The sequence below is a fragment of the Magallana gigas genome, chromosome 2 (genome assembly GCF_963853765.1).
Source record: "Magallana gigas chromosome 2, xbMagGiga1.1, whole genome shotgun sequence".
In the NCBI taxonomy this organism is placed as follows: domain Eukaryota; kingdom Metazoa; phylum Mollusca; class Bivalvia; order Ostreida; family Ostreidae; genus Magallana; species Magallana gigas.
In genome coordinates this window covers 51,952,517-51,974,630 of record NC_088854.1, presented here as the reverse complement: position 1 = coordinate 51,974,630, position 22,114 = coordinate 51,952,517, and the positions used below count along the sequence as shown (strand labels likewise).

Here is a 22,114-nt window from a genome sequence, read left to right as displayed (position 1 = left end):
CGGGTGTCATTCCAGTGCATTTACAATTCTTGGACGCCAAACTCAGTCACGTCGCGCAACATCCGGTTAGCTTACTTTAATTTTCTGAATCCGGATTTTATTTCACTAATATATACAAATACTCTTGATCATAAGATTGTCCGGGATTTTATTGGTACTTACCTCATTGCAGCTGGATTAACTCCCTCCTTGAAAACATTTCTTATAAATTTTTGATGACGTCATTCTTTTTTTTTCGGAGAGTCTTGCAATTCAATGTCTGTGTTATGACAAGAATTTTTAAAATAATTTGCTCTGAGGAAACTGATCTGTATCCAGTTCAATAAAAACATATCAATAAGCAATTGATACTCATTATATCTCTATGAAATTTTCTCGAAAATAAATATGAATATATATTAACTCGTATTCAAATAATATAAACGTTGCACTATAAAATTTCCGCACCCAGGAAGAGAAGAAAGATGCGGAGACGTCATTGTTATCGACAGCAAAAAAATATTTCTTGTAAGAGTCATTTCAAATAACACCCAAATATTCAAGTTAATATGAGTCACAGGGACCAGAGAACAATGCCAATCTCGAATTACTGATTATTGGTCAATTTTAATCTCCAGCAATTAGAATCATCCACGTATTCTACGAATTGATAAATGCACAAGTATTCATTTTCTTGGTTAGTTCTCCCAACTCGTTGGGTTGTAAATGATAAGTATAGATTCATCATTATGATGGGTTCATTCATGTGGATATTTCAAATATATATATCTTTTTAGTGCAAAAAACTTTATTTCAAATTTGATATAAAAATTAACTGTAACTCAATAGTTTCGACTACAGACTAGTGCACGTTATAATACCGCTATGTGAAATTGTGATACTAGTAATGCAATTAAAAAACAAAAAACAAACAATAAACAGACACCATTGTGATTTTCTATAATTTTATTTCATAATACTCGCAAAGATATGAAGACACAATCTGGTTTTCACGTCGTTTGTTGGCGAGAACCACTTAACCAAGTCTATTATCATCATTTTTCTATAACACGTACCATGAGCGGTTACGTTTCTTCTGTGTCTGTGGGTTTCCTGTTCAATGAAGTCATGATTGCTAAAACACCGATAACGGATCAACATTTTACAATATTACTATGTCTGAAAGAAAAAAAAAGGAACACGCCTTGGTCCCAACAAAACCTTTTCTACTACCAAGTGGTCGAGGCATTCTTACCTTCATACAAAATCTCCCGAGTCAACTTGTTTAAAGCAAACAGGTCGCGTCCATGTTCTTTGCCAGTATTAGCCACTAAGGTAGACCTTTATCTAATCTGATGAACTTTGAGAGTCGTCGATAGGTGATAGGAATCTACATGGAGGGTGTGGATGAGTGACAGAAGAAGAACCCCTCGCACCTGTTTCTCGCACCTTGCACACCCGGGATCAACATGGAGGTGGGCCTTGATAACTGGGTGGACATTCTGGTCATCGCCCTGTACTTCGTGTTCGTGATGCTGGTCGGACTTTGGGTATGTCCTTTACAACACTCAGTGAATGGGGGTCACGGTGCTTTGTTTATATTTATATGTTATAGCAAATACTACCGTGAATGTATGCAGACATTCGTATGACTTTTTGTGTTGCTGACCTCTAATCAAAAGTGCCTACGGGAAAACCCAACATTATTATTTTTTTTTATATTCCGTGGTGTTGTTATTCTTTTTATACATACTTTCTACAGTCTATGTGCAGAAAGGAGAGAAATACAACCAAAGGTTACTTTCTAGCGGGCCGCTCTATGACATGGTTTCCTGTAAGTTTTTAGATAAAAGTTGTATTTCATATTGTTATAACACTGTTCTGTTTCCATCAACCTTTTTACTTGTTGATAACACCAAATGACCATTATGTTTATAGCTGGTTCCTATTTTCACATAACAGATTGGTGCTTCGTTGTTTGCCAGCAACATTGGGAGTGAACATTTCATTGGTCTTGCAGGCAGCGGGGCGGCTGGTGGAATCGCTGTTGTAGCATTTGAATGGGGTGTAAGATTTTAAAAAATATATATAAGGTGGATTGATTTTAAAAATGATTATCAAATAATTATCAGAATTTTTATTTGAATTCAGAATTTTTATTTGAATTCGGTTTCAGGCATCACTTTGTCTTCTTCTGCTAGGATGGGTCTTTCTGCCTATCTACCTATCATCCGGGGTCAGTACAATTATGTGTGAATTACAAGTATTTGACAAAATCGGAGGCGATATTCCTTCAATATTTATTTACCATTCAAGTATGAAACACTCATATCCTTTTCCACTATTATTCGAATTTTAGTTGTTTACCATTCCCGAGTATCTTTCTCGGCGTTTTGGAGGCAATCGACTGAGGATCTACCTAAGCTTGCTCGCCCTGTTTCTGTATATATGTACCAAAATATCGGTAGGGTACTTCAACAACTGTTCTGGTTCTCTAGATTTTTATCATCATCTAAAGTACATTTGTGGGTACAAGTATGTCTTTGTTGATGTTTGATAGGTCGATATATACGCCGGTTCAGTGTTTGTTCAACAGTCCTTAGGATGGAACACGTATATTTCTATAGCAGCCATACTGGCCGTTACTGCGATTTATACTGTCGTAGGTATGTTGATATTTTACCGTCTTATTTAACAGAACTTTGCTTTGTGAACAGTATTTGAGGTACAAATTGACCCGTTTATTATTTTCAGGAGGTCTGGCCGCGGTTATTTTCACAGACACCTTACAAACCATCATAATGTTGACTGGTTCTGTTGTCTTGGCAATAATGGGTAAGTGAAACCTGTACACAAACTAATTCCTCCCATCTTAAAACAATCCGTCTCGCATTACACGGGTCATTGTCATTTGTAGGGTTTGTGAAGGTTGGGGGCATAGATGGCCTGATGGTCAAATATTTTGAAGCTGTTCCAAAACAATACGCGGATTCCAATGCCACGTATGTACATAACATAACGTATTCCAACAGTTCCTGTGGACTGCCTCGTGACGACGCCTTTCATATTTTGAGAGACCCTTTGACCTCTGACCTTCCGTGGCCAGGAGTCTTGGTCCGTTCTACGTTTGTTTCCATGTGGTATTGGTGTGCTGATCAGGTATACCAATTTTTCGTCCGAACTGATATGTACATCATGCAAATATTTGCTTTGATTGCACTTTGGTGTGATAAAGATATAAAGTAAAGCGCCTAAATTACAAGTGACTCAGAAATCATATTAAACTTCTCTTTATATTACTAGGTAATTGTACAAAGGACATTGGCAGCTAAAAACATTGGCCATGCACGGGCCGCAACGCTAATGGCCGGGTATTTGAAGTTTTTACCTCTCTTTTTAATCATCATGCCTGGAATGATAAGTCGAGTACTGTTTCCAGGTAAGTCTTTCTGGATCCAAAAAAAAGGTTCTGAGTTTTTAGTCAAGATTTTGTCATTCAATTGTACATATTAAAGATGACGTAGGATATTTTTTTTCCAGACACGGTTGGCTGTGCTGATCCAGACACTTGCATGAAGGTCTGTGAAAATCCCTCCGGTTGTTCCAACATTGCATATCCATCCCTTATCTTAGGACTAGCTCCAGTAGGTTGGTGTCTTTACATTTTCAAGCATAGAGCAATTATGTTTGTAGTAAAAACAATTTTAATGGACTTTTCAAATGGTCGTAAGGTTCAAAATATTCAGTTCAACAACATTGTTCTAGGCATGCGCGGTTTGATGATGGCTGTGATGCTGGCTGCTCTGATGAGTTCTCTAACTTCCGTTTTCAACAGCGCCGCCACTGTGTTCACTATGGATATATGGAGACGTGTGCGGAAGCAGGCAACCGAGAGGGAGCAGCTAATTGTCGGAAAGTACGTACATGTACCATCCATACATATCTAAGAGGTATATGTGCACAGTAATTGCTTCATAAAAAAAACTTCTTTCCAGAGTGTTTGTAGTGGTACTGGTGGGTATCAGTATCTTATGGATCCCTTTGATAAAGGCGGCTCAACAAGGACAGTTGTTCCTTTACATACAGGCCCTAACAGGCTACATAGCTCCACCGATCTGCTCTGTATTTCTGCTGGCTGTATTTGTACCAAGGGTCACAGAAAAGGTACTTGCACAAGTTATTAAGTTTCCACAATACGAGTTCTCCATATCGAACACCTTTAAAGGTCGCCTTTTATATTAACACTTCTAGGGAGCGTTCTGGGGCATGATGGTGGGGCAGGTGAGTGGATTGATAAGGATGGTTCTGGACTTCGTGTATCCCTCCCCTGGCTGTGGGCAACCCGACCATCGTCCAGCTGTAGTTGCCAAAGTCCATTTTACTTACTTTTCCGCGTTGCTCCTGGTTTTAACAGCTTTGGTTGTGGTTTTCATCAGTCTTCTCGAGAAACCTCAAAGAAACAAATCGGTGAGTTTGTCGGTTTTTTTTAAAACTAGAGTTAAATTTTTAAAAAGGCATTCTTTTAACACGCCATATATAATAAAAAATTTGATATCTTGACTGGCTTTTGATCGCAAAAAATTACTTTTCAGAGTAAAGGGTTGACTTTTTGGACGGTTGAGCGTGTGCGACCTCCACCGAAAAATGAACCAGACATTCCAGAAACATTGCAACGGCCAGCAAGAATTACACCCCCTGACGATTATGTGACCTATCCTATGAGAGAAATTGTAAACGAGGCGTACCACAGTGATGAAAATGTTGACGATCAAAAGGTGACATCAGTGGATGACATTAAACAAAATGGTGAACCGAACCGCATCCAGGAAAAGACTGCCGAAACAAATCACATAGAGAGTGAGCGTCCTCTACTCAGACGCACCAAGTCCAATCGGGACGCTGTGTTTGACAAGGTCGTGAGGCAGAGCAAGACAGAAGAGACTGTGACCGACTACAGGTTGACGAGTGGGAGCGAGGGCAATGAGAACGCAGACGACAGTGACGGCGTTACTGTGGAGCTGAGAAACAAGAGGATCCGTGTCAAAAGTAAAGATAGCGTGTTGTATTTGAAAAATGAGTTGCTTTCATTCAAAATTTAGTATATTACATTTTAGTATTTTTAAAGGATTTAGTAAAACTTCTCTCTAGGTTCTTATGCAAATATATTTTAAAATGATGACTATTCCTCAATTGCCGTAGCTGCAGGTCTGTAGCTCCCGGTCTGAAAAAATTCGGATGGACGACCTGGGAGCTACAGTGCCTCCCATAGTAAAAATCTGCAATTTACGGCGCACAAAAAAGTGCGCTATATTTGGACTAATTAACCTTATTTGCACACAAATTCTGTGAAAACAGTTAGTACCATTCATTTTTTCAGGAAATTTACTACTGACATCATTACTTTACTTGCCTCAGACTTTCTATTAAACATACTAACCGACCTCGGAAAACGAAGTATATTAATTTACGTCGAGATCGAGAGTCGCCATTTTCACGTGTAAACATCACTTTACGGGACTGGTGATAGTGTTTAAAAGAATATCAGATGCAAGTGAAGTGACGATATCTGTAGTAAAATGTCCGAGGAATTTTTTGGAATCAAATATTTGTACAGAATGTGTTTGGATATAAGGTTAATCAGTCCAAAGCTAGCGCACTTTTTTGTGCGCCGTAAATTGCAGATTTTTATTATGGGAGGCACTGTAGCTCCCAGGTCGTCCATCCGAATTTTTTCAGACCGGGAGCTACAGACCTGCAGCTACAATTGCCGCAACCACCCATTTTTCAAAAATCAACCTTCAGTTTGAATAGTAGAACAGACAAAAGATATTTTGTAAGATCTGTTTATTTCTTTTTTTTCTCAGAAAGTTCCTATGCCAGTGATATGTCTTTGGAGATACATTCGGAATTCCTCAAACGAAAAAGCGAAGTGGAGAAAGCGAAGGAACTGGAGAGAATTCAAGAACTTGAAAGACAAATAGAGCTAGAGAAACAGAGGGAAATCAAACGTCAGAGGGAAATTGAGAGAAGGGAGTTGGAGAGGATAAATGAGTTGGAGAGACAGAAGGAGTTAGAGAGAATTCGAATTCAGGAACTCCAACGCCAAGAACTGGAAAGGACCAGAAGGCTGGAGTTGGAAGCCAGAGAAAAAAGCGTGGACCCGGTGCAAGAGGTGATGAGAAAGAAACTTTACATAGATTCCAAGTTTGACTTTTTTCTGAATCTGAATGCCATTATATTAATGTGTGTGTTTGTGTTTTTGTACTGTATCTTCGCATGAACAAATACCATTTATTGATGCTCTTTTTCATTTACTTACGTATATTTAATCATTAGCTGGTTGTTTATAGAGACTTGAACACGATTTTATATCAAAATGTTATATTTATTTTTTTATGTATAAAATGGTTAACTTGCTCATTTTGAATGATTGACCAAAATTTGAACGTTAAAATTCAAGTTATGAGAGAGATACGGAGGAAAGAAATTACTGTTATGTAAACAAAGCTCGAGTCTTATATTTGTTTACAAATAATGTAAAGTATGGAATTACCATTTTTTTAAGCAAATGACTTGTGGCAAACAAGGTAAACCGATTCAATGTGTTCATAGATAATATGATAAACAGAAAAAAGCAACATTTGATTGAGACTTATACCAGTAAAACACATATGTAAACCATAACAAAGCTCGGGCTTTGTTTACAAAACAAAGATTTTCAAAGCTGTATCTTGCTTATAACTCAATATTTGACTTTCAAACTTCGACAAAGCATTAAAAGTACCCAAATTAACAATTCTAAACATAAAAATTGGAAAAATAAAATTTTAAATTTTGAGCTCAAATCGTGTCCAAGTCCAAGTATTTATTGTAGTAGAGATGATTCACTGTTAACCAATATTATTTTCATACGTGTACTTTGCAATTTGATGCGGCCTTTCCCTCTCTACATAATTATGATAATAATAATATTTACGTTTTTACATGTATATCCAACGTCACTTTATAAATGCAATTTATTAAATTCACTGAACTGTCCAAAATGTAGAGGCATGTGAGACCATGTTTGTGTACAAAGAGATATTTTCTCGAATAAATTATTATGCAATTTAAAACAGTTGTGTCTAAATTCAAAATTTGGGACATACCCTACAAGTAAAATACTCTTCTTTTTTAAATCGTATCTATAGTTCATTTACTTAAACTAAATGGAAACTTCAATTCAATATGGAAATAATATTCATAAATAACAAAGTAAATGTCTCAATATATTTCTTTCTTTATTAACAACACTTATAAATCATTTTTATGATATATATTTGTAAATTAAATAACATTTAATTCCATTTTCTTAGAAACATTACAAATAAATCATGGACGGTTTTGCAATATTTCATCAGCACTTTCATCAGGATACATATGTAAAATACTGAAAATGAGTAAAAACTTCAATTTATCACAGAAAATAAATATTACCTTGCCATTGTGCAAATAGTGTTGTGTCAAATAAAAGATACTTATTTACAGTCACGTATCTTCGAAGATAAAATATAAATCAACCAGATATATTTACATTATTGCTATAATGAATAATACAGTTTTTATTTTAGAGGACATATTTTACCTCTTTTTTTTTTTGGTATTTCTATCAAGTTTAAAGACATTTAAAAATCACAAGTTCAAATTTGTTGCAATGATAAGTAATAATGTAAAACTTCTTATTATAAAAAGACTATCTATATTTATAAAAAATATCAGACAAAAGTACAGTTTATATGAAATACATAAATTATTCAACGAAACGAGTTGAAACATAAAGATGCAGAATATTGAAAATTGTCTTAATTATTGCAATATGAATAATTCCGTTTGACATGATTACAGACATACAGGGTACATAGTGGTCATATAAAAGGTCCTACATGTGCTTATCCGGTCAGTGTTGGTGCAAAACAATAAAATATTGCCTTTCCCCTAATCTACACGAAATCACGTGGTTTCTAAACTGGGCAGACTCTTGACTGCTGCGGCCTTTTTGATTGGTCCATGTTTTGGATCCAGTATTCTCTGGTCTTCTGGAATATTGCTGTAAAAGAGAGGGGAAAATATTCGAAAAATTCCAGTACATTTGTAAAATCAGGTTTGGGTTTTGGAATTTATTGCAAATGAAAGTTGTATAATATTGATTAATTTTAATTTAAAAATTCATTCTTAAGTTTTAAAATTCACCACATTTAAAATTTACAAAATTCTCTCAGGTGTAGCTTTATTGAAAAAAAAAATATGAACATGAAAACAAAATGGAATATTTTACGAATACACAATAATATTTACAATTCAAATCACACTAAATAAATTTTGCAAAAACCTAAAATTAGTTAAGCCTGAAACCATTAACAAGAGTATACAAGAGAATAACAATTATACAGATACATACATCAATCAACAAAAATCGACTAGAACACCCAATCGTTACACGTGACGGACTTACCTGGTAACGACGCATGCGTACACGATTCAACAGACACTAGCTACAACAATTTAACTAAAAATTTCTTGTGGAGAACCAAAGGTTCATTCAAACAGCTCTAATAGTGAAACACTTTGAACGAAACAACCATTCGAAACTATATGCACAAAGATATTTCATCCAAAACAACTCGCATAATTTTGCACTGAAATAAAATCCAATCAAAATTCGAGAGGAATCGTGAGAGAATTTAAAGAACAGAAAGACTAGGTATATAGACTACAATCTAGCTAGCGGAAGGTTAAAGAAAGGGACAGTTAGAACGAGGGGAAAAACAGATGAAATCAACAGGTGTCTTACCCCATCAACCTAGTACGAAATACCACAATATTATTATATTATTTTCAGTACTGACAGGAATGCGATATGAATTAATTTGTGTATAGTGAATATAATTTACATATTTCAAGAAATCACTCGTGACAGTGAATTTTAGAAAATGCACATTATATTTCATGCTTATTCTTTTACTTGTACATTTGTATTAGAGAGTGGATATGGATTTATAGGAGGAGTATTTTGTTTGTTTATGTTACAACAGGAAGGTGTTTTGTTATAAACTGTACTAGTCTTACCGTATCTCATTCTCCAAATTTCTGAAGACAAGAGCAACCAATTTGTTACAACGATATATACATGCCATCACAGTTTGAGAAGGGGGATCACGATTTATTATTTATTATTAATACATAATAATAAGATACTTTTTTTTCTTTCTTTATTTTTTGGTTATTTCCAATGTCATTTTAAATGAAATGCTTTTTTATATTATCAAGCTTTAATAAAAAAAAATATAGGAAAATATACTACTTCATTTAAGCAAAACCTGAGTTTAGTAATAATTAGAGCGAGTAATATTTTGATTACTTATGAATCCAAATTATCTTTTTCTAGATATGACGACTCACTACATAAATAACTATTTTATTAGATCTACCGGTGAGAGATTTGAAAAATATATATATATACAAGATTTGACCAAAAAACGTTATGATGCAATAACATGGTCTGTATCATATAATTCCGTTTGAAATGGAATGATAAGCACATAGGAAGACATTTTTTTAAGATAGTATATCTGTTAAACTTTTGGAAGTGTTATTAATATTTGAGGCTTGAAAAAGGCTTCCAAAGCTTGTCTTGCAAGAGGTATATAGGTAGCATTCAAACAGCGTTAGTTGTTCTGGGATATATGTATAATAGTCTGATAGTACAACATCAACCAGGCTAATAAACGGGGGTGGATAAGACTGTAGAACTAAATATTACCTTAGGCTACGGTAATTAGTGTTTCGAACAGTTTTAATTTTGGACCTCCGTGGCGAAGGACTAGAGCTATTTTCGTCCATTTCATTCAGTGATATCCTAGAACTAAAGGTTTGAAGCCATATGTTTACATAAATACTAGTCTAAGTCATAAAATATAAAATGATCTATTTTCTACAATTTTATTATCTACAATATAAAAAAAACAAGAATACTTCTAAAACTGATATTTAAACCGCGATAACTTCGGACTCCTCCCTCTTTTTTGAAAGCAAACAAAACCTCTCGAGACGGACCAAAATTAAAACAAGGAACAGAACTCAACAACGCCACCTTGCGACAGAAATAATCCAGCGAGCCTACGGTCAAACTGCGTAGCGACTGAAGCCAGTATGTTTCTAACATTTACCCTAGGATCTCACAGAGCCGCCGGTTCTTCCTTTTGCTGAAAAGATGTTCCCCACATTGTTAGACATTTTAAGCCTGTCCATTGCAAAGAGTGCTGAAGAAGAACCAAGGAGCCCTTTCTACCTAAAGACGGTGGCTTACCTGTATTTCAATAGGTTTGAGCAATTACGGGATCCCAAAAGACTCGTTTTGAAGATCTATATTTACATTTGAAACGTTATATCAATTCATTCCTTAATTGCTATCAGCTATGATAACCTTTATTACATGACGCCTACAACTTCCAGAAATGGTTAACAGAACAAAACACCAAAACCAGCGACTAATATTACACCACACATAAAGATTATATATTTATATTCTGTCAACTTAACACATCACTGACACGTTTCCAGAGCCGCCTATTACAAAGATTTTTTTTTTTTGCTTGAAAAGCCAAACGTCCAACCCTTTAGAACATAAAAAGCACAGTTATGTACACATTTTGTGGTTATACGGCAAAGTGACACCATCTCTTTGTATTATCAATAAACATGTACAGGTATGTTATTCAATTCCACCAGCAGGTGCCTACCTCTGTGAGTTTCGTTCGTTCTGACCTCTATCAGGTAATCAATTAACAGCATTCATCAACACAGTCAAAATATACACCATTACTTTTCATTTCTTCCTTATCCAAAACATATATAAACTAACATTAAAGCTAATTTTAACAAAAACATTAAAGTTTACTACTAATAATTTTCAATCAAAGTTATAAAAAAATTGATTTTTATCTTAAAATACTTAAAGGAAATATACAGATGCAAAGCTATAATAAATACAAAAAAAAAAATTCTACGTGACAGGAAAATATGCAAAATGTGGAGGAAACAAAAAGGAACACACATCATCACTACAAGAATCAGTAATAAATAAAACCAAACACGTACCCCATACTCCTAGGAGTTCGAGATCCCGGAATAGTGTCCAGGGCGTCCCTGCTTGAGGAGAGCTTGGTGCGTGTTGAGAAGTCATTGATGGAGCCTTTGGTGGAGTTGATCTCGAGGGAATATGTCTTCCTTTCATCGTTAGCCTTGTGGTAGGCCTAGATGCACAACCAAATTAAAAAGTTTACATTGGTAAAAATTGTATTGTACGGTAGACTGAATTTTCAATTGCGTGGACAGCATGTATTTTTCATTTGTGTTTAATCATTCATTCATTTTTTATATAGGAGTTAAAACAAATAAAGGAAAGAATTAATTTCACACTCAGATAATTCTTCACAAAATAAACAACAAAGCAAACAGGCCACAGTGTAGTGAAGTGAATTATTATTCTCCGCTGCATTGTGTCCTGTATTATATCACAGAACACAGAGAATTTCAAACATTTTAAAAACCAAGGTTATGTTAAATTAGCAACAGAAACAAAAACATTGAACACAGTTCACAAAGAGATATGACGGAGCATGATTTGCAAACAGAAACCACTAACATTCTGTAGTCCAAAGTACTACCATCATAGATACTGTATTTTGTTTTCTGGTCAAGCAATTAATTACCATACCTTTCTATACAAAAAATCTACTAACGTACATAATACATGCACTTTTTAGCCTAGCTATGCTACAGTATCGGTAATGAAGTATATATAAACTAAAAGTATGCATATTTTTGTAAAGTACTCATGCATGTTATATGTGATAGTAATAGAGTTTGTCCACAATTATTCTTGTAGCAAATAGTAATCATGCATAGATAAATATAATCTCTTGTATATATTTAAGGTAAAAGATTTACATCATGCATATAACAATGAAACAGGACAAACAGAGAAAAACACAGTCATAGTTTTTAGTCTCAATGTGATTAGGTTGAATTAGCCCTAGAACACGGAAATGAGTAGGAAACGTCATCGGGCCAAAACGTAAAGACGAAACAAGGTAAACAAACAAATGCATGCAAAGCACGTGCAGTAAACATGGAACGCCTGTTTCAATTTCAACAAGGACACACTTTAGCACTGTTCAAATCACAACTAGTGACAAAGCAGTTCATTTTTTACTGGCATCAAATCCTGCGTTAACATGGAAACAGACTTCCTAGTGTTACACACTGCTCCGATCCAAGATGAAAGCAAAGGTTCCAAATCGGACCGGAGCAGCCCATGCATCTCACCTTGGACTCTTGGTCGAGTCTCCATTCAATGTCTCTCATTTGTCCTTGAAGCATTTGCTTTTCTTTTTCAAGCGACCGAATCATATACTTATTTGCCTATAATATGAATGTGCAGTGCTTTTAACGTTGGTGGTTTAAACATTTGGTTTTGATTGGTTACCTTGGATTCCTGGTCCAGGCGCCATTCCATGTCCCTCATCTGGTTCATCAAAACGTTTTTCTCTTTCTCCAGCATTCGTATCATGTGTGGATTGGCCTTGCATTGCGTCAAAAAACTCAACAACTTACTCTTTACTAACACTAAGTCAAAAACTTCAACAACTTACACATATAACTTACTGGCATAAAAACTCAAACAACCTACATTTTACTTAGGTTCAAGAAATTACTACTGGTAATTTCAACAATTCAAATACTTTATTATATTCTTTTTTTTTAAATAAAATCATTTAAATTGAAAATAAGACACATTTGCAAAATTTTTCAAGAACTCATAAATACATACATCAGAAAGGTCATCGAAGTTCTTTAAGTCTCTAGGAGTCTTTCCGGCTGCAAAATGAAATACACGTAAAGTTGATTATACACTCTTCTCAAAATTTTAAACACTAAAGACATTCCATACATAATCTTTTAAAACAAACAAGTTACACATGAAAACGTTTAGTACACAGTTCACCCCTCTACTAGCCCACTACATCAGTCAATAACAAAATATATACATACACCATCATATCGGTAGCTAAACACCTTTGTGTAAATGATAGAGTGCAATACCAAGTCGTCTCGAGTAGCCTAATAAATAATACACCTTGTGCACCACACAGATTTATCTACAAATAGTCTGGGTCACCCTTACTCTCTACTTCACCCAAAATCAAACCGATCTACAGATACACCATCACAGTACAAATCTACATCTACACCAACTCCACCACTGGAAACACATGCACGGTGCGGACTCGCAGTCTGACACTCCCTGACCTTGACCCCATTACCTAGATCCCGAGAGCGGGGACTGAAGGTTAAATTGATGGTGATCTCGGTAGATTTTTGAGTGGCTGCAGTGGTAGGTTTGTTTGACAGAGACTCGGACGAGCTTGGCCTAACGCTTTGACTAGCTACACTAGAGCGGGTCGTAGAGTCCCTACCTGCTACATGGTCGCGAGCTGGAAAAACCATTGTGGGCTATATAGCAGTGCATTTGACAAAAAAATTCAACTCAACCCCAAAGTATTACGTACTTCACATACCACATTTGTCATATTAAGTTGGCTGAGCTAACTCTAGTAAAATATTTTGGGGTTTTTTTTTCAACAACTACAAATCATACTTTAACCACACACGATTACATCTTCGGCGTGTTCAAAAGAGCGGGTGCTCGTAAGCGCTCGCCAAAATTCTCTATACCCGCAACACAATTTTTGGCAAGCGCTCGCGAGCACTCGCTCTGCTGAACAAGCTTCAGCTGATAAGCTTAAAATTAATAAAAATTTACTATGTACCAAAGTTCACAGCTTTAAATGACATATAAGACATGAACTATACATGCGCTAAAAGACTCAACACACGATTTTCTATGACATTGTGAGAACAATTGTCAACACCGATGTCATTGCAAGGAACCATTAGCGATGCATCAATATGTATTTGAACTACCATCAACGCACCATCTTATAGAATATGAGCGGGGGTCTGTTTTTGTTACCTGGTAGATAGCTACCCGGCTTGGTTCTGATCTGAATCGTCCTCTTCAGTGGTTTGGGCTTGGTTTCCGCGGGGAGATCAGATTTTTTACTACTTTTGGAATCTGCGCTGCTCTCTACACACGATGGAATATGTTATGATAATCCATTATTCAAATTTCTTACTTGAAACTTTACTTTCAAGATAATTTTTTCTTTTGAAATTTCAGTCTTTTTATGATTTTCACAATGCTTCACTTTAAATTGTTATAAATCGAAGTCTTTTTGAATAATTTTGCTAGGTTTAGTTCTACTAATCTATTTAATAAGTATTTACTGCTCATGCTGCAGCTGTTTCAAAATTAAGTTTTAGCTATATTTGTTAGGATTACTCGATTATTGCATGGTTGAAGGATTTACTTTGGTTAATGGTTTGTCATTTACATTTTTGACACATGCTGCACTGTTTTTTTTGGGTTGTTTTTTTTTTTTTTAGTGGAATGGTCATTCACAGTTAGGAATAACAATTTCTTAACAAATATTTTCATATTTTGTCACACTTGAATCAAACGTTGCCAATGCAGTATTTTTTTTCTTCAAATTTATGGGAATGTTATATTCATGCAGTAATAGCTGGAAATCAACATTCTTGTCAATTTCTTCATGCCATAAAACTTTTCTTCTACAAACTTCTTAGCCCATGCTGTCAGAAGGTTTGTTTACGATAAAACACGTTCTTTTTAATAAAACACGTTTAATCTCCTTTTGCTGACCTTATAGTAAATGTGTTGCATATAAGGCCATTGTTATCATGCAGATATCTTCTACTTTTCTGCAAACCTTTTTGATTAGTGCATTTTTAGAAATCTTTTTTCTCCAGTTACACAAAGCAAGTATCTGATTTCAGTAGTTGATTAATACTATGGTATAAATTTTCATGCACTGGTTTGCATTCTGTAGTGGGTTTTGTCACACATGACATGCATTCTACCAGCCTTTAGGGTGGGGCTGCCGGCCTGACCCCCAGCACACAGATACCTGGGGAGGGCTTCAGTATACTTGTCAGGTTGGACTTGGTCCTGTCCACCTGAATACACTTGTCCACTGACTTTCCATTCCCCTCCTCTGATGATTCATCCGAGAAAGCCACTGTTCAATGACCAACAACGACTACATACACAGTAATCTGTACTCCATACACTTGTTTTAACATTGGACAATTTGATGATAATTAATGTACTTTGTTAATTTTAATATTTTAAATTAGTGTACATTTTTGCAGTCAAATTTATCATCAACAATTTTAAAAATATCAAATATTGAAACATGAATGATACAGATTTTTTTATCTTCATGGTGTTTATTTTGTGATATCATTTGGATTTATTTGATATTAATTATATTAATTAATGGGGGAAAATATTCAAGACATGCTTTGGTAGTCAAACAAAATCACATCAGATTCTTATACATGCAGTTTATGTAGCCAAAACATAAAGATTTATAATTAAAAAAAAATATCTGAAATTGCTTTTACTTTATTTTTAAATTATAAATTTTAAAGTTATTTAGAATTTTTATGAAGAATATTGCAATAAATCACAATGGTCAAAACTCAGACCACAGAAATCTTTCAAACAACAAGGTTTTTTGCATGCACCCTCTTTAAATGACAAATATATTTCTGAGTTCTTTATTCTTTATTTCACATTTGCATAGTGTACCCTTCTTTACGGTACTTAAAAGTGATATAAACTTTGACCAACAGCTGCTACAATACCATATACCTGGTATAATAACATGTTCTTGATAGTGTGTATTATTTTTTTTCACTGTAAAAACATTTTTGTGGAGAAGAGGTGGGGAAAGCTGAGTGTTGTTTGATACCTTTAAGTACAATTACTAGTAAATTCATTCTTTTCAATATTTAAACCTACTATAAAGATATCTTACTTGTACGTGAATACTTTACTTAATTCTGCAATTCCAGTGTTCTGTATCAAATCCCAAGAACATAAAATCATGAGCACCAAATATTTTCACATAGTAAACAACCGTCAGAAATTTAAAAAGCCTGTGATGGGTGCTTCTCGTGATTTTACTCGGATAAAAATTCCTCATGTTTTATTAGGAATCTACAGAATGCAGGCATTGCAATTAAACAAGGGAAATTTTGATGAAAAAAATTTATATTACATTTATATATTAATTGTTTCCAAGTCTTTCAGATACGTATCACTGTATATTCAATACCGGTAATATATGATTCTGGTAAGTATTGCCATCTACTTCAACCATGAACACTCTTTCCAAAAGTCAAACGGGGCAAACAGCTGGAACAAACTCCCACAAACCCAAACAGAAAAAATAGCCTACGGGATCATATCAATGACTTGTGTGTAAATCATGGTTTTGAGATGATTTCGGTATAGGAAAATTTCACATGCAAATGAGTTAATGGATCATGATTCTCGGGTGATCTATTAAACTAAACAAATTGCAAGAAAACCATGGTCCTGGAATGATCTATTGTAACTAAAAACTCATATCAAAACCATGGTCCTGGTATGATCTGTTGTAACTAACAACTCGTATCAAAACCATGGTCCTGGTATGTTGTGACTAACAACTCGTATCAAAACCATGGTCCTGGTATGAACTGTTGTAACTAACAACTCATATCAAAACCATGGTCCTTATATGACCTGTTAAAGGACAATTGTACAATAATTTCTTAAAGAAAAAAATGACCACTTAATTCATATTTTGCAACAGACAACTATATACTTTTAATATTTGAAATATATTGTCAATTATCAAATATGACAAATAGTATACATATATGTCACATGAACTGTATCGTTAAGCCAATATAATCTGAATTAGAACGCAGGATTAAAGTCTTCCACAATTTAGATGATAATCATACTATTATTTTAAACTCTTCTAGCAATTATTACATGAATTGTTCAAATTAAAATATTATGTATGCATTTGAAAACCTAGCTGCAGGTCTGTAGCTCCCGGTCTGAACTAATGATACATGTACATCCATGCATTAGTTTCTTGCTTCACTTAATAAATCACTTGAAAGTGTATTGTAAATAAGTCTTTATCAAATATTATTTACCTCAAGTGAATAAGAATAAATTCCCCCAAAATACTTCCATAAATTCACTTTATAAATATGCCAAGATAGAGCAAGATGCCCAACAATAACAAATTTTCCTGACATGTACATCACATTTAGGCTCCAAGATGAACATTCAAAATTTGCAACTCAACTTCCTGTTATGCAGAAATCTTAATTCTTAGTGGTCAGTTTATCTGGCAATTAACGAATCATTTCAAACGCATGCTCTGTTGCCTTCTAAGATAATAGCACATACCAGAATCACAAGAAAATCATAGCAGACTCAAAACCAAGAAACAAACCACATCAGGATCATACTTCCTTATTTGTCACCTATGATTTGGGTATGATTCATTTAATGGATCATGTCTAAATCATAGAACAAAATCATGAATTTGTGAGTTGGATATGATTTTTAAGTGATTTTGATATGATTTCGTAAGAAAAATTTTTGTTTGGGAAGAGTAAATGATTTTACAGTGTAGAAAATTCTAAATCATCTCCCATTTCTAACTTAAAGAGGGTACATTATGCAAAGGTGTTAAATATTCACGAAAAGCATTTAAGATTAGACTTTTGTCACATTAATCTAAATTCAGCCTCTGTAACGACAGAATCATGTTTTGTTCATTCTGTTAGAATGACTGAGATGAGGTATACAGTACCAGTCGGACATGATGAATATTAGTCACAAGATGGCGGTTCACACCCCGATCGAGACCTACCTCCTCTGCGTTTTAATATACCCCTTCCGGGCCTAAGATCCAACTCAGCTAAATCTTCTACACAACAAAATCACACAAGTTGATTTATTTCAAAATGGGTTTGTTTTTTAATTATAAAACCTTTTGTTAATTTTTTTTGACAAAATCACTTTCCTTTGATGTTAAAAGTGATTTGAATTGAAATTTTGTGCATTAATGATACATATGATACATAAGTAAGTGGTTCTCTGTATGATACTGACTATATTAGTGACTAATATCAGGCTGTAGATAACTTATTTATTTGTAGTACATGTATTGTGTTTATGATTGAACCATGCAGTATACAATCTTGGTGATACTTACACTGTGCAAATTTTGACAAAATCAAATTCTAATTGCTTGAAAGGTAATTTATATAAAAAAAAAAATAAATAAGATAAATGCCATTAGATTAATTACTCTTGACACTGGTTTTATAAAATCAAAATTAAAACAGAGAACAAAAATATGGAACTTGACGTGAATTGAGGTAGCCTGACTTAGTCGTAACGTTATAAATGGAATCCTGGGAATACATACCATCTTTGAGGTTGGCTTTCGCCTCCTGTACTTTGTTCTGTAACATTAAGATCTGCCGCTCTAACTGCTCGTTTATTTCTGTCTGGGTCTCGTACCTCGTCTTCCATTCATTCCCTGATTAAGAAAAACACTAAACTCAATTGTCATTACTCAAAGTGATATACCGGAAACTGATGTTGATTTAATATGAATTTGAATGCCATCAATGCTCAATCACAAGTAAACATGAACATTAAAAGTTGAAAGGTGCAAAATGAATAGCTCAAGAATGAAACCATTGTAAAATCATATATAATGTAGATATATTGAACCTATATACATATAGAGAACAACTGAAATCATATTAGATCAGAAAATGAAAAGGAAAAAGTATGCAGAATTTTAAGATAACAGGAACTCATGGGTTTCAAATTAACACAAAAACAATAAAAACAAGGTTTACCTCTTCCCTACAAAACTAGAAGTTTTAAAAACATTCATGAATATATAGTGTAGTTTCTTGATTACATATATGTACTACTGTAACATCAGATCTAATGTGTAGCCATTAAAATGCTCCAGTTCTAGACAACTATAGCCAACAGCTTGAATGATACCATTGAAAATGCATACAAATAACCAGTAGATATTAAGCACATCGTACATAACATAATCATTATGACAATTTCAATGACAAAGGAAAGTTTGAGGCATGCAACAGGGTGATAATTTACACAATTTAAGCAATATCAGATGAAACACATTATTAAAAGTATAGGCATTAAAACGTAACTTTAAATCATTTTGAAATAAAAGGAATCCATGCAGATTGCTTCTACAAGCAGAGTTGACAAGATAACCACAGATCAGGGGCAGAGCTGGTGGGAGGTCTACACTTCACAAATCTGTCCAAGATTTCACAATGCCTGCTCAAATTCAAACATGTCACTGTCTCCAATCTACGGACAATTTGATCTCATATTGTGCTCTGTATGTGCTGGCAAAACTGTGGATTAACACAATCATTTACATGTTTCAATTCAATTCTCCCATTCAATTGAGGTGATGAACAGATAAAAACAACAACTAAAAATTAAATCATGCTGTTCACATGATATTACTTCATATGATTTTCATGCAGTACTAATTTAGCATTGATTGCTTTGAGAGACAGTGATATGGAGTATTTAAGCAGCCATTGATTTATTGGATATTGAAACAACTAATCTTACAATCCAAATCATCAGAGCTTGATGCGCTTGAGCGACCTTGTTTGCTTGAAGATCGGTCTGCAATATTATATTCTGAACATAACTAAAATTGACAAAACTCAGTTTTGGTTTGATATGAAATTACTTTTAAATGGTGCTAAGAGGTACACAATTTGTATGGCAATTTATGACATTTAGATATGCCATATGTACACAACTAATGACTTAGGAAATAATATCCTACAATGAAAGCATTAATAGTCACTGCAAAGCAACAACACATTATCTCTGATTTAAAAAAAAAATGAAAATTCAATCCTGATTGCATTAATTCAGAAATTCCTGAAATACACACTGATGACATAACTGGGAGAATGGAGCAATAAAATTCAAATGCATATAAATGTATATTAATACATGTATTAAAAGAGAAAAAATAAAACCATTATATGTTAGCATATACAAATTAATTGGTTTTTAATCCAAGATTATCAAACATACAAGGAAAAGCACCCATCTAACTCAGCCCTCAGGCAAGCAAAATCCAATACTGCTAGCCATGTTTTAATTTTTTATTGATTTTTTTTTACATTGATTTCCCTTGTGTCAGGCCACCAGTTAATGTCATCAGGCATGCATCAGGATAGCTAGAAATTATCTTTTAATATCATACTTTCAATTTATGTACCAATCAGGTATGTAAAATTTGCGAAAAACCAAACAAACAGATCTAGCATCACTACTTCCACTACTAGGACTTAATTGTGGCAGTCATTCTAAAGTACGAGTATAATTCTACTAGCTGGTCATTTACCGGTCACTGGGTGTGTGTGTGGGAAAAAAAAGAGAGGGATTAGGGTTAGAGGAATCACAGATCACTATATACAACATCAATCTATATAATATACTGTGGTGTCAAAATACAGTTACATGCAATCAATTTATCACATTAGTTGAAAAAACCACTTAATTATTAGAAGTTAAGCTACATAACAATGCCACATAGTACGCCACTGATGTAAAAACATTAATACTGTAAATGTTGAAAATTTATCCTCATATATAATTTATGATAGTACATGTATGTATACTATGATTTCTATAGAATATTTCACCTTCATTATCAATGGTGTCGTATCGTTTCTCTAGTTCCTCCACAGTAGCACGTAATTCAGCTGCAGACTGTTCTAGCATTTCTCTGTAATTTTAAAATTATTAGATTAAGTTAACATATGAATGTATTTACATGTATTATTGTCTAGGTCAATTTTTTTGGCAACAAAACTTTACATCCTAAGTGGCGAGAATTTCATTTATTCTTTGACAATTACTAATTCTACATGTTATCCGAATCTTCCAGAAAATTCAATTATCAAAATTTAACTGAACACTTAAAGCTTAGCCTTTGTTAAAGAAATAATTTAAACAAAACGTTTCTATCCTACTTAAAGTAAGCAAACCAAATAAACAAACTAAAGCGCAGAACAAATATTGACCAAAGTTAGCCATTTATGATAACAAGGAATTTTCATTTAAATCCAACTATCAATCACTAATGTCAGGATCTTCTGGCACTTCAATTAATGTTTCCCTTATTTGATCATTAAAAATTTAAGATCCAAATATTTTCTTATTTAATCAATAGCAAACAAAATAAAACTATTATTCATTGGGGAGGGGTTGGGTGGGAGTGATAGCTAGTGGCTACCATATCTTTCCTTTTGCTAAAACATTTCATAATACCCAATCTGCTAAAATTGACAGATTTCTTTGCTCCAAATGAGTATATACCATCTCACCCCACTAACCAACCTTTAAATGGCTTTACACACGAAAAAAATGTATTCCCTAACTGTAAAACATTGAAAGAGTTGATCAAAAGACAGAGCATGTTGTGTTTTTATTTTATTTTTTAACATGTCATTGTACGTCAGGATTGACAATCCAAGGAATTAAGCCCCATGCTATATAAGTAGGATGCAATGAAAAAACATTAAACATTGATTAAGTAATACTAAAAAAATCAGTCATGTCAATCTCACAAATTATAATAAACAATGATAAACAACGATATATACACGGAACAGGTGCGTGCTCTCTAATTAAATCAATTAAAATCTTCAAAGCAAGCGTTAAATAACATTCTTAAAACCAGTATTGAATAAAACTGTTGGTAATGTGACACTATGGAGAATATCACTTACTTCATTTGTTTTTCTTGCTGAATTTCAGCTCTTAACTTTTCGAGTTCGAAGTCATCCATTACTTCAACCGCCATTTTGACTCTCTTTGTATCCAACGAAACGTCATAATCAATGTTAATATAGCGCTTGTAAACCAGGAAATTATAGCGGGAAATTTTAAAATCTTATTCAAGATCACATTGGAAAAATAAGTTTCTGTGAAAAAATAGTACATTACGATGTCAAGGAAAAGCAAACTTTTCCCCTTCTATCAAACATTTGCTTCGATTTT

The 22,114-nt window shown here is 34.0% G+C and overlaps 2 protein-coding genes across 11 annotated transcripts; one reads left to right on the top strand and one right to left on the bottom strand.

Annotated features, from left to right (window-relative positions):
• The first annotated feature begins 1,153 nt into the window (after positions 1-1,153).
• On the top strand, positions 1,154-7,075 carry LOC105335152 (sodium/mannose cotransporter SLC5A10). Its single transcript, XM_011438926.4, has 15 exons — positions 1,154-1,529; positions 1,742-1,813; positions 1,942-2,046; positions 2,156-2,215; positions 2,339-2,443; positions 2,540-2,645; positions 2,734-2,814; positions 2,897-3,138; positions 3,283-3,418; positions 3,520-3,627; positions 3,745-3,895; positions 3,975-4,143; positions 4,231-4,446; positions 4,572-5,025; positions 5,844-7,075. Exons 1-15 carry the CDS (start codon positions 1,449-1,451, stop codon positions 6,257-6,259), a joined length of 2,502 nt encoding a protein of 833 aa, XP_011437228.3. The 5' UTR covers positions 1,154-1,448; the 3' UTR covers positions 6,260-7,075.
• A 171-nt stretch (positions 7,076-7,246) lies between these two features.
• LOC105335151 (coiled-coil domain-containing protein 169) lies at positions 7,247-21,966 on the bottom strand. 10 transcript variants are annotated; one of them, XM_066077155.1, is made up of 14 exons: positions 21,844-21,966; positions 20,755-20,837; positions 19,661-19,717; positions 18,450-18,563; positions 17,889-17,945; positions 15,069-15,179; positions 14,054-14,167; positions 12,851-12,897; positions 12,506-12,601; positions 11,116-11,270; positions 9,779-9,880; positions 9,085-9,105; positions 8,810-8,818; positions 7,247-8,065 (listed from the first exon to the last, which is right to left on the bottom strand). In XM_066077155.1, exons 1-14 carry the CDS (start codon positions 21,915-21,917, stop codon positions 7,969-7,971), a joined length of 1,137 nt encoding a protein of 378 aa, XP_065933227.1. In that variant the 5' UTR covers positions 21,918-21,966; the 3' UTR covers positions 7,247-7,968. The 10 variants fall into 10 exon arrangements, with proteins under 10 accessions (XP_065933227.1, XP_065933228.1, XP_065933231.1 ...); XM_066077156.1 differs by lacking the exons at positions 8,810-8,818; positions 12,506-12,601 and adding an exon at positions 12,346-12,441; XM_066077159.1 differs by lacking the exons at positions 8,810-8,818; positions 9,085-9,105; positions 9,779-9,880; positions 12,506-12,601 and adding exons at positions 10,758-10,784; positions 12,346-12,441.
• Positions 21,967-22,114: the final 148 nt, after the last annotated feature.

Coding starts and splice junctions, on each gene's coding strand:
- LOC105335152 (XM_011438926.4), top strand. CDS start 1,449: ATGGAGGTGGGCCTTGATAACTGGGTGGACATTCTGGTCATCGCCCTG. Junction 2,815..2,896: donor TGTTGTCTTGGCAATAATGG/GTAAGTGAAACC, acceptor TGTCATTTGTAG/GGTTTGTGAAGGTTGGGGGC. Junction 3,628..3,744: donor CTTAGGACTAGCTCCAGTAG/GTTGGTGTCTTT, acceptor ACATTGTTCTAG/GCATGCGCGGTTTGATGATG.
- LOC105335151 (XM_066077155.1), bottom strand. CDS start 21,917: ATGGCGGTTGAAGTAATGGATGACTTCGAACTCGAAAAGTTAAGAGCT. Junction 15,180..17,888: donor TATATTAAAACGCAGAGGAG/GTAGGTCTCGAT, acceptor GTCATTGAACAG/TGGCTTTCTCGGATGAATCA. Junction 14,168..15,068: donor TATACTGAAGCCCTCCCCAG/GTATCTGTGTGC, acceptor CATCGTGTGTAG/AGAGCAGCGCAGATTCCAAA.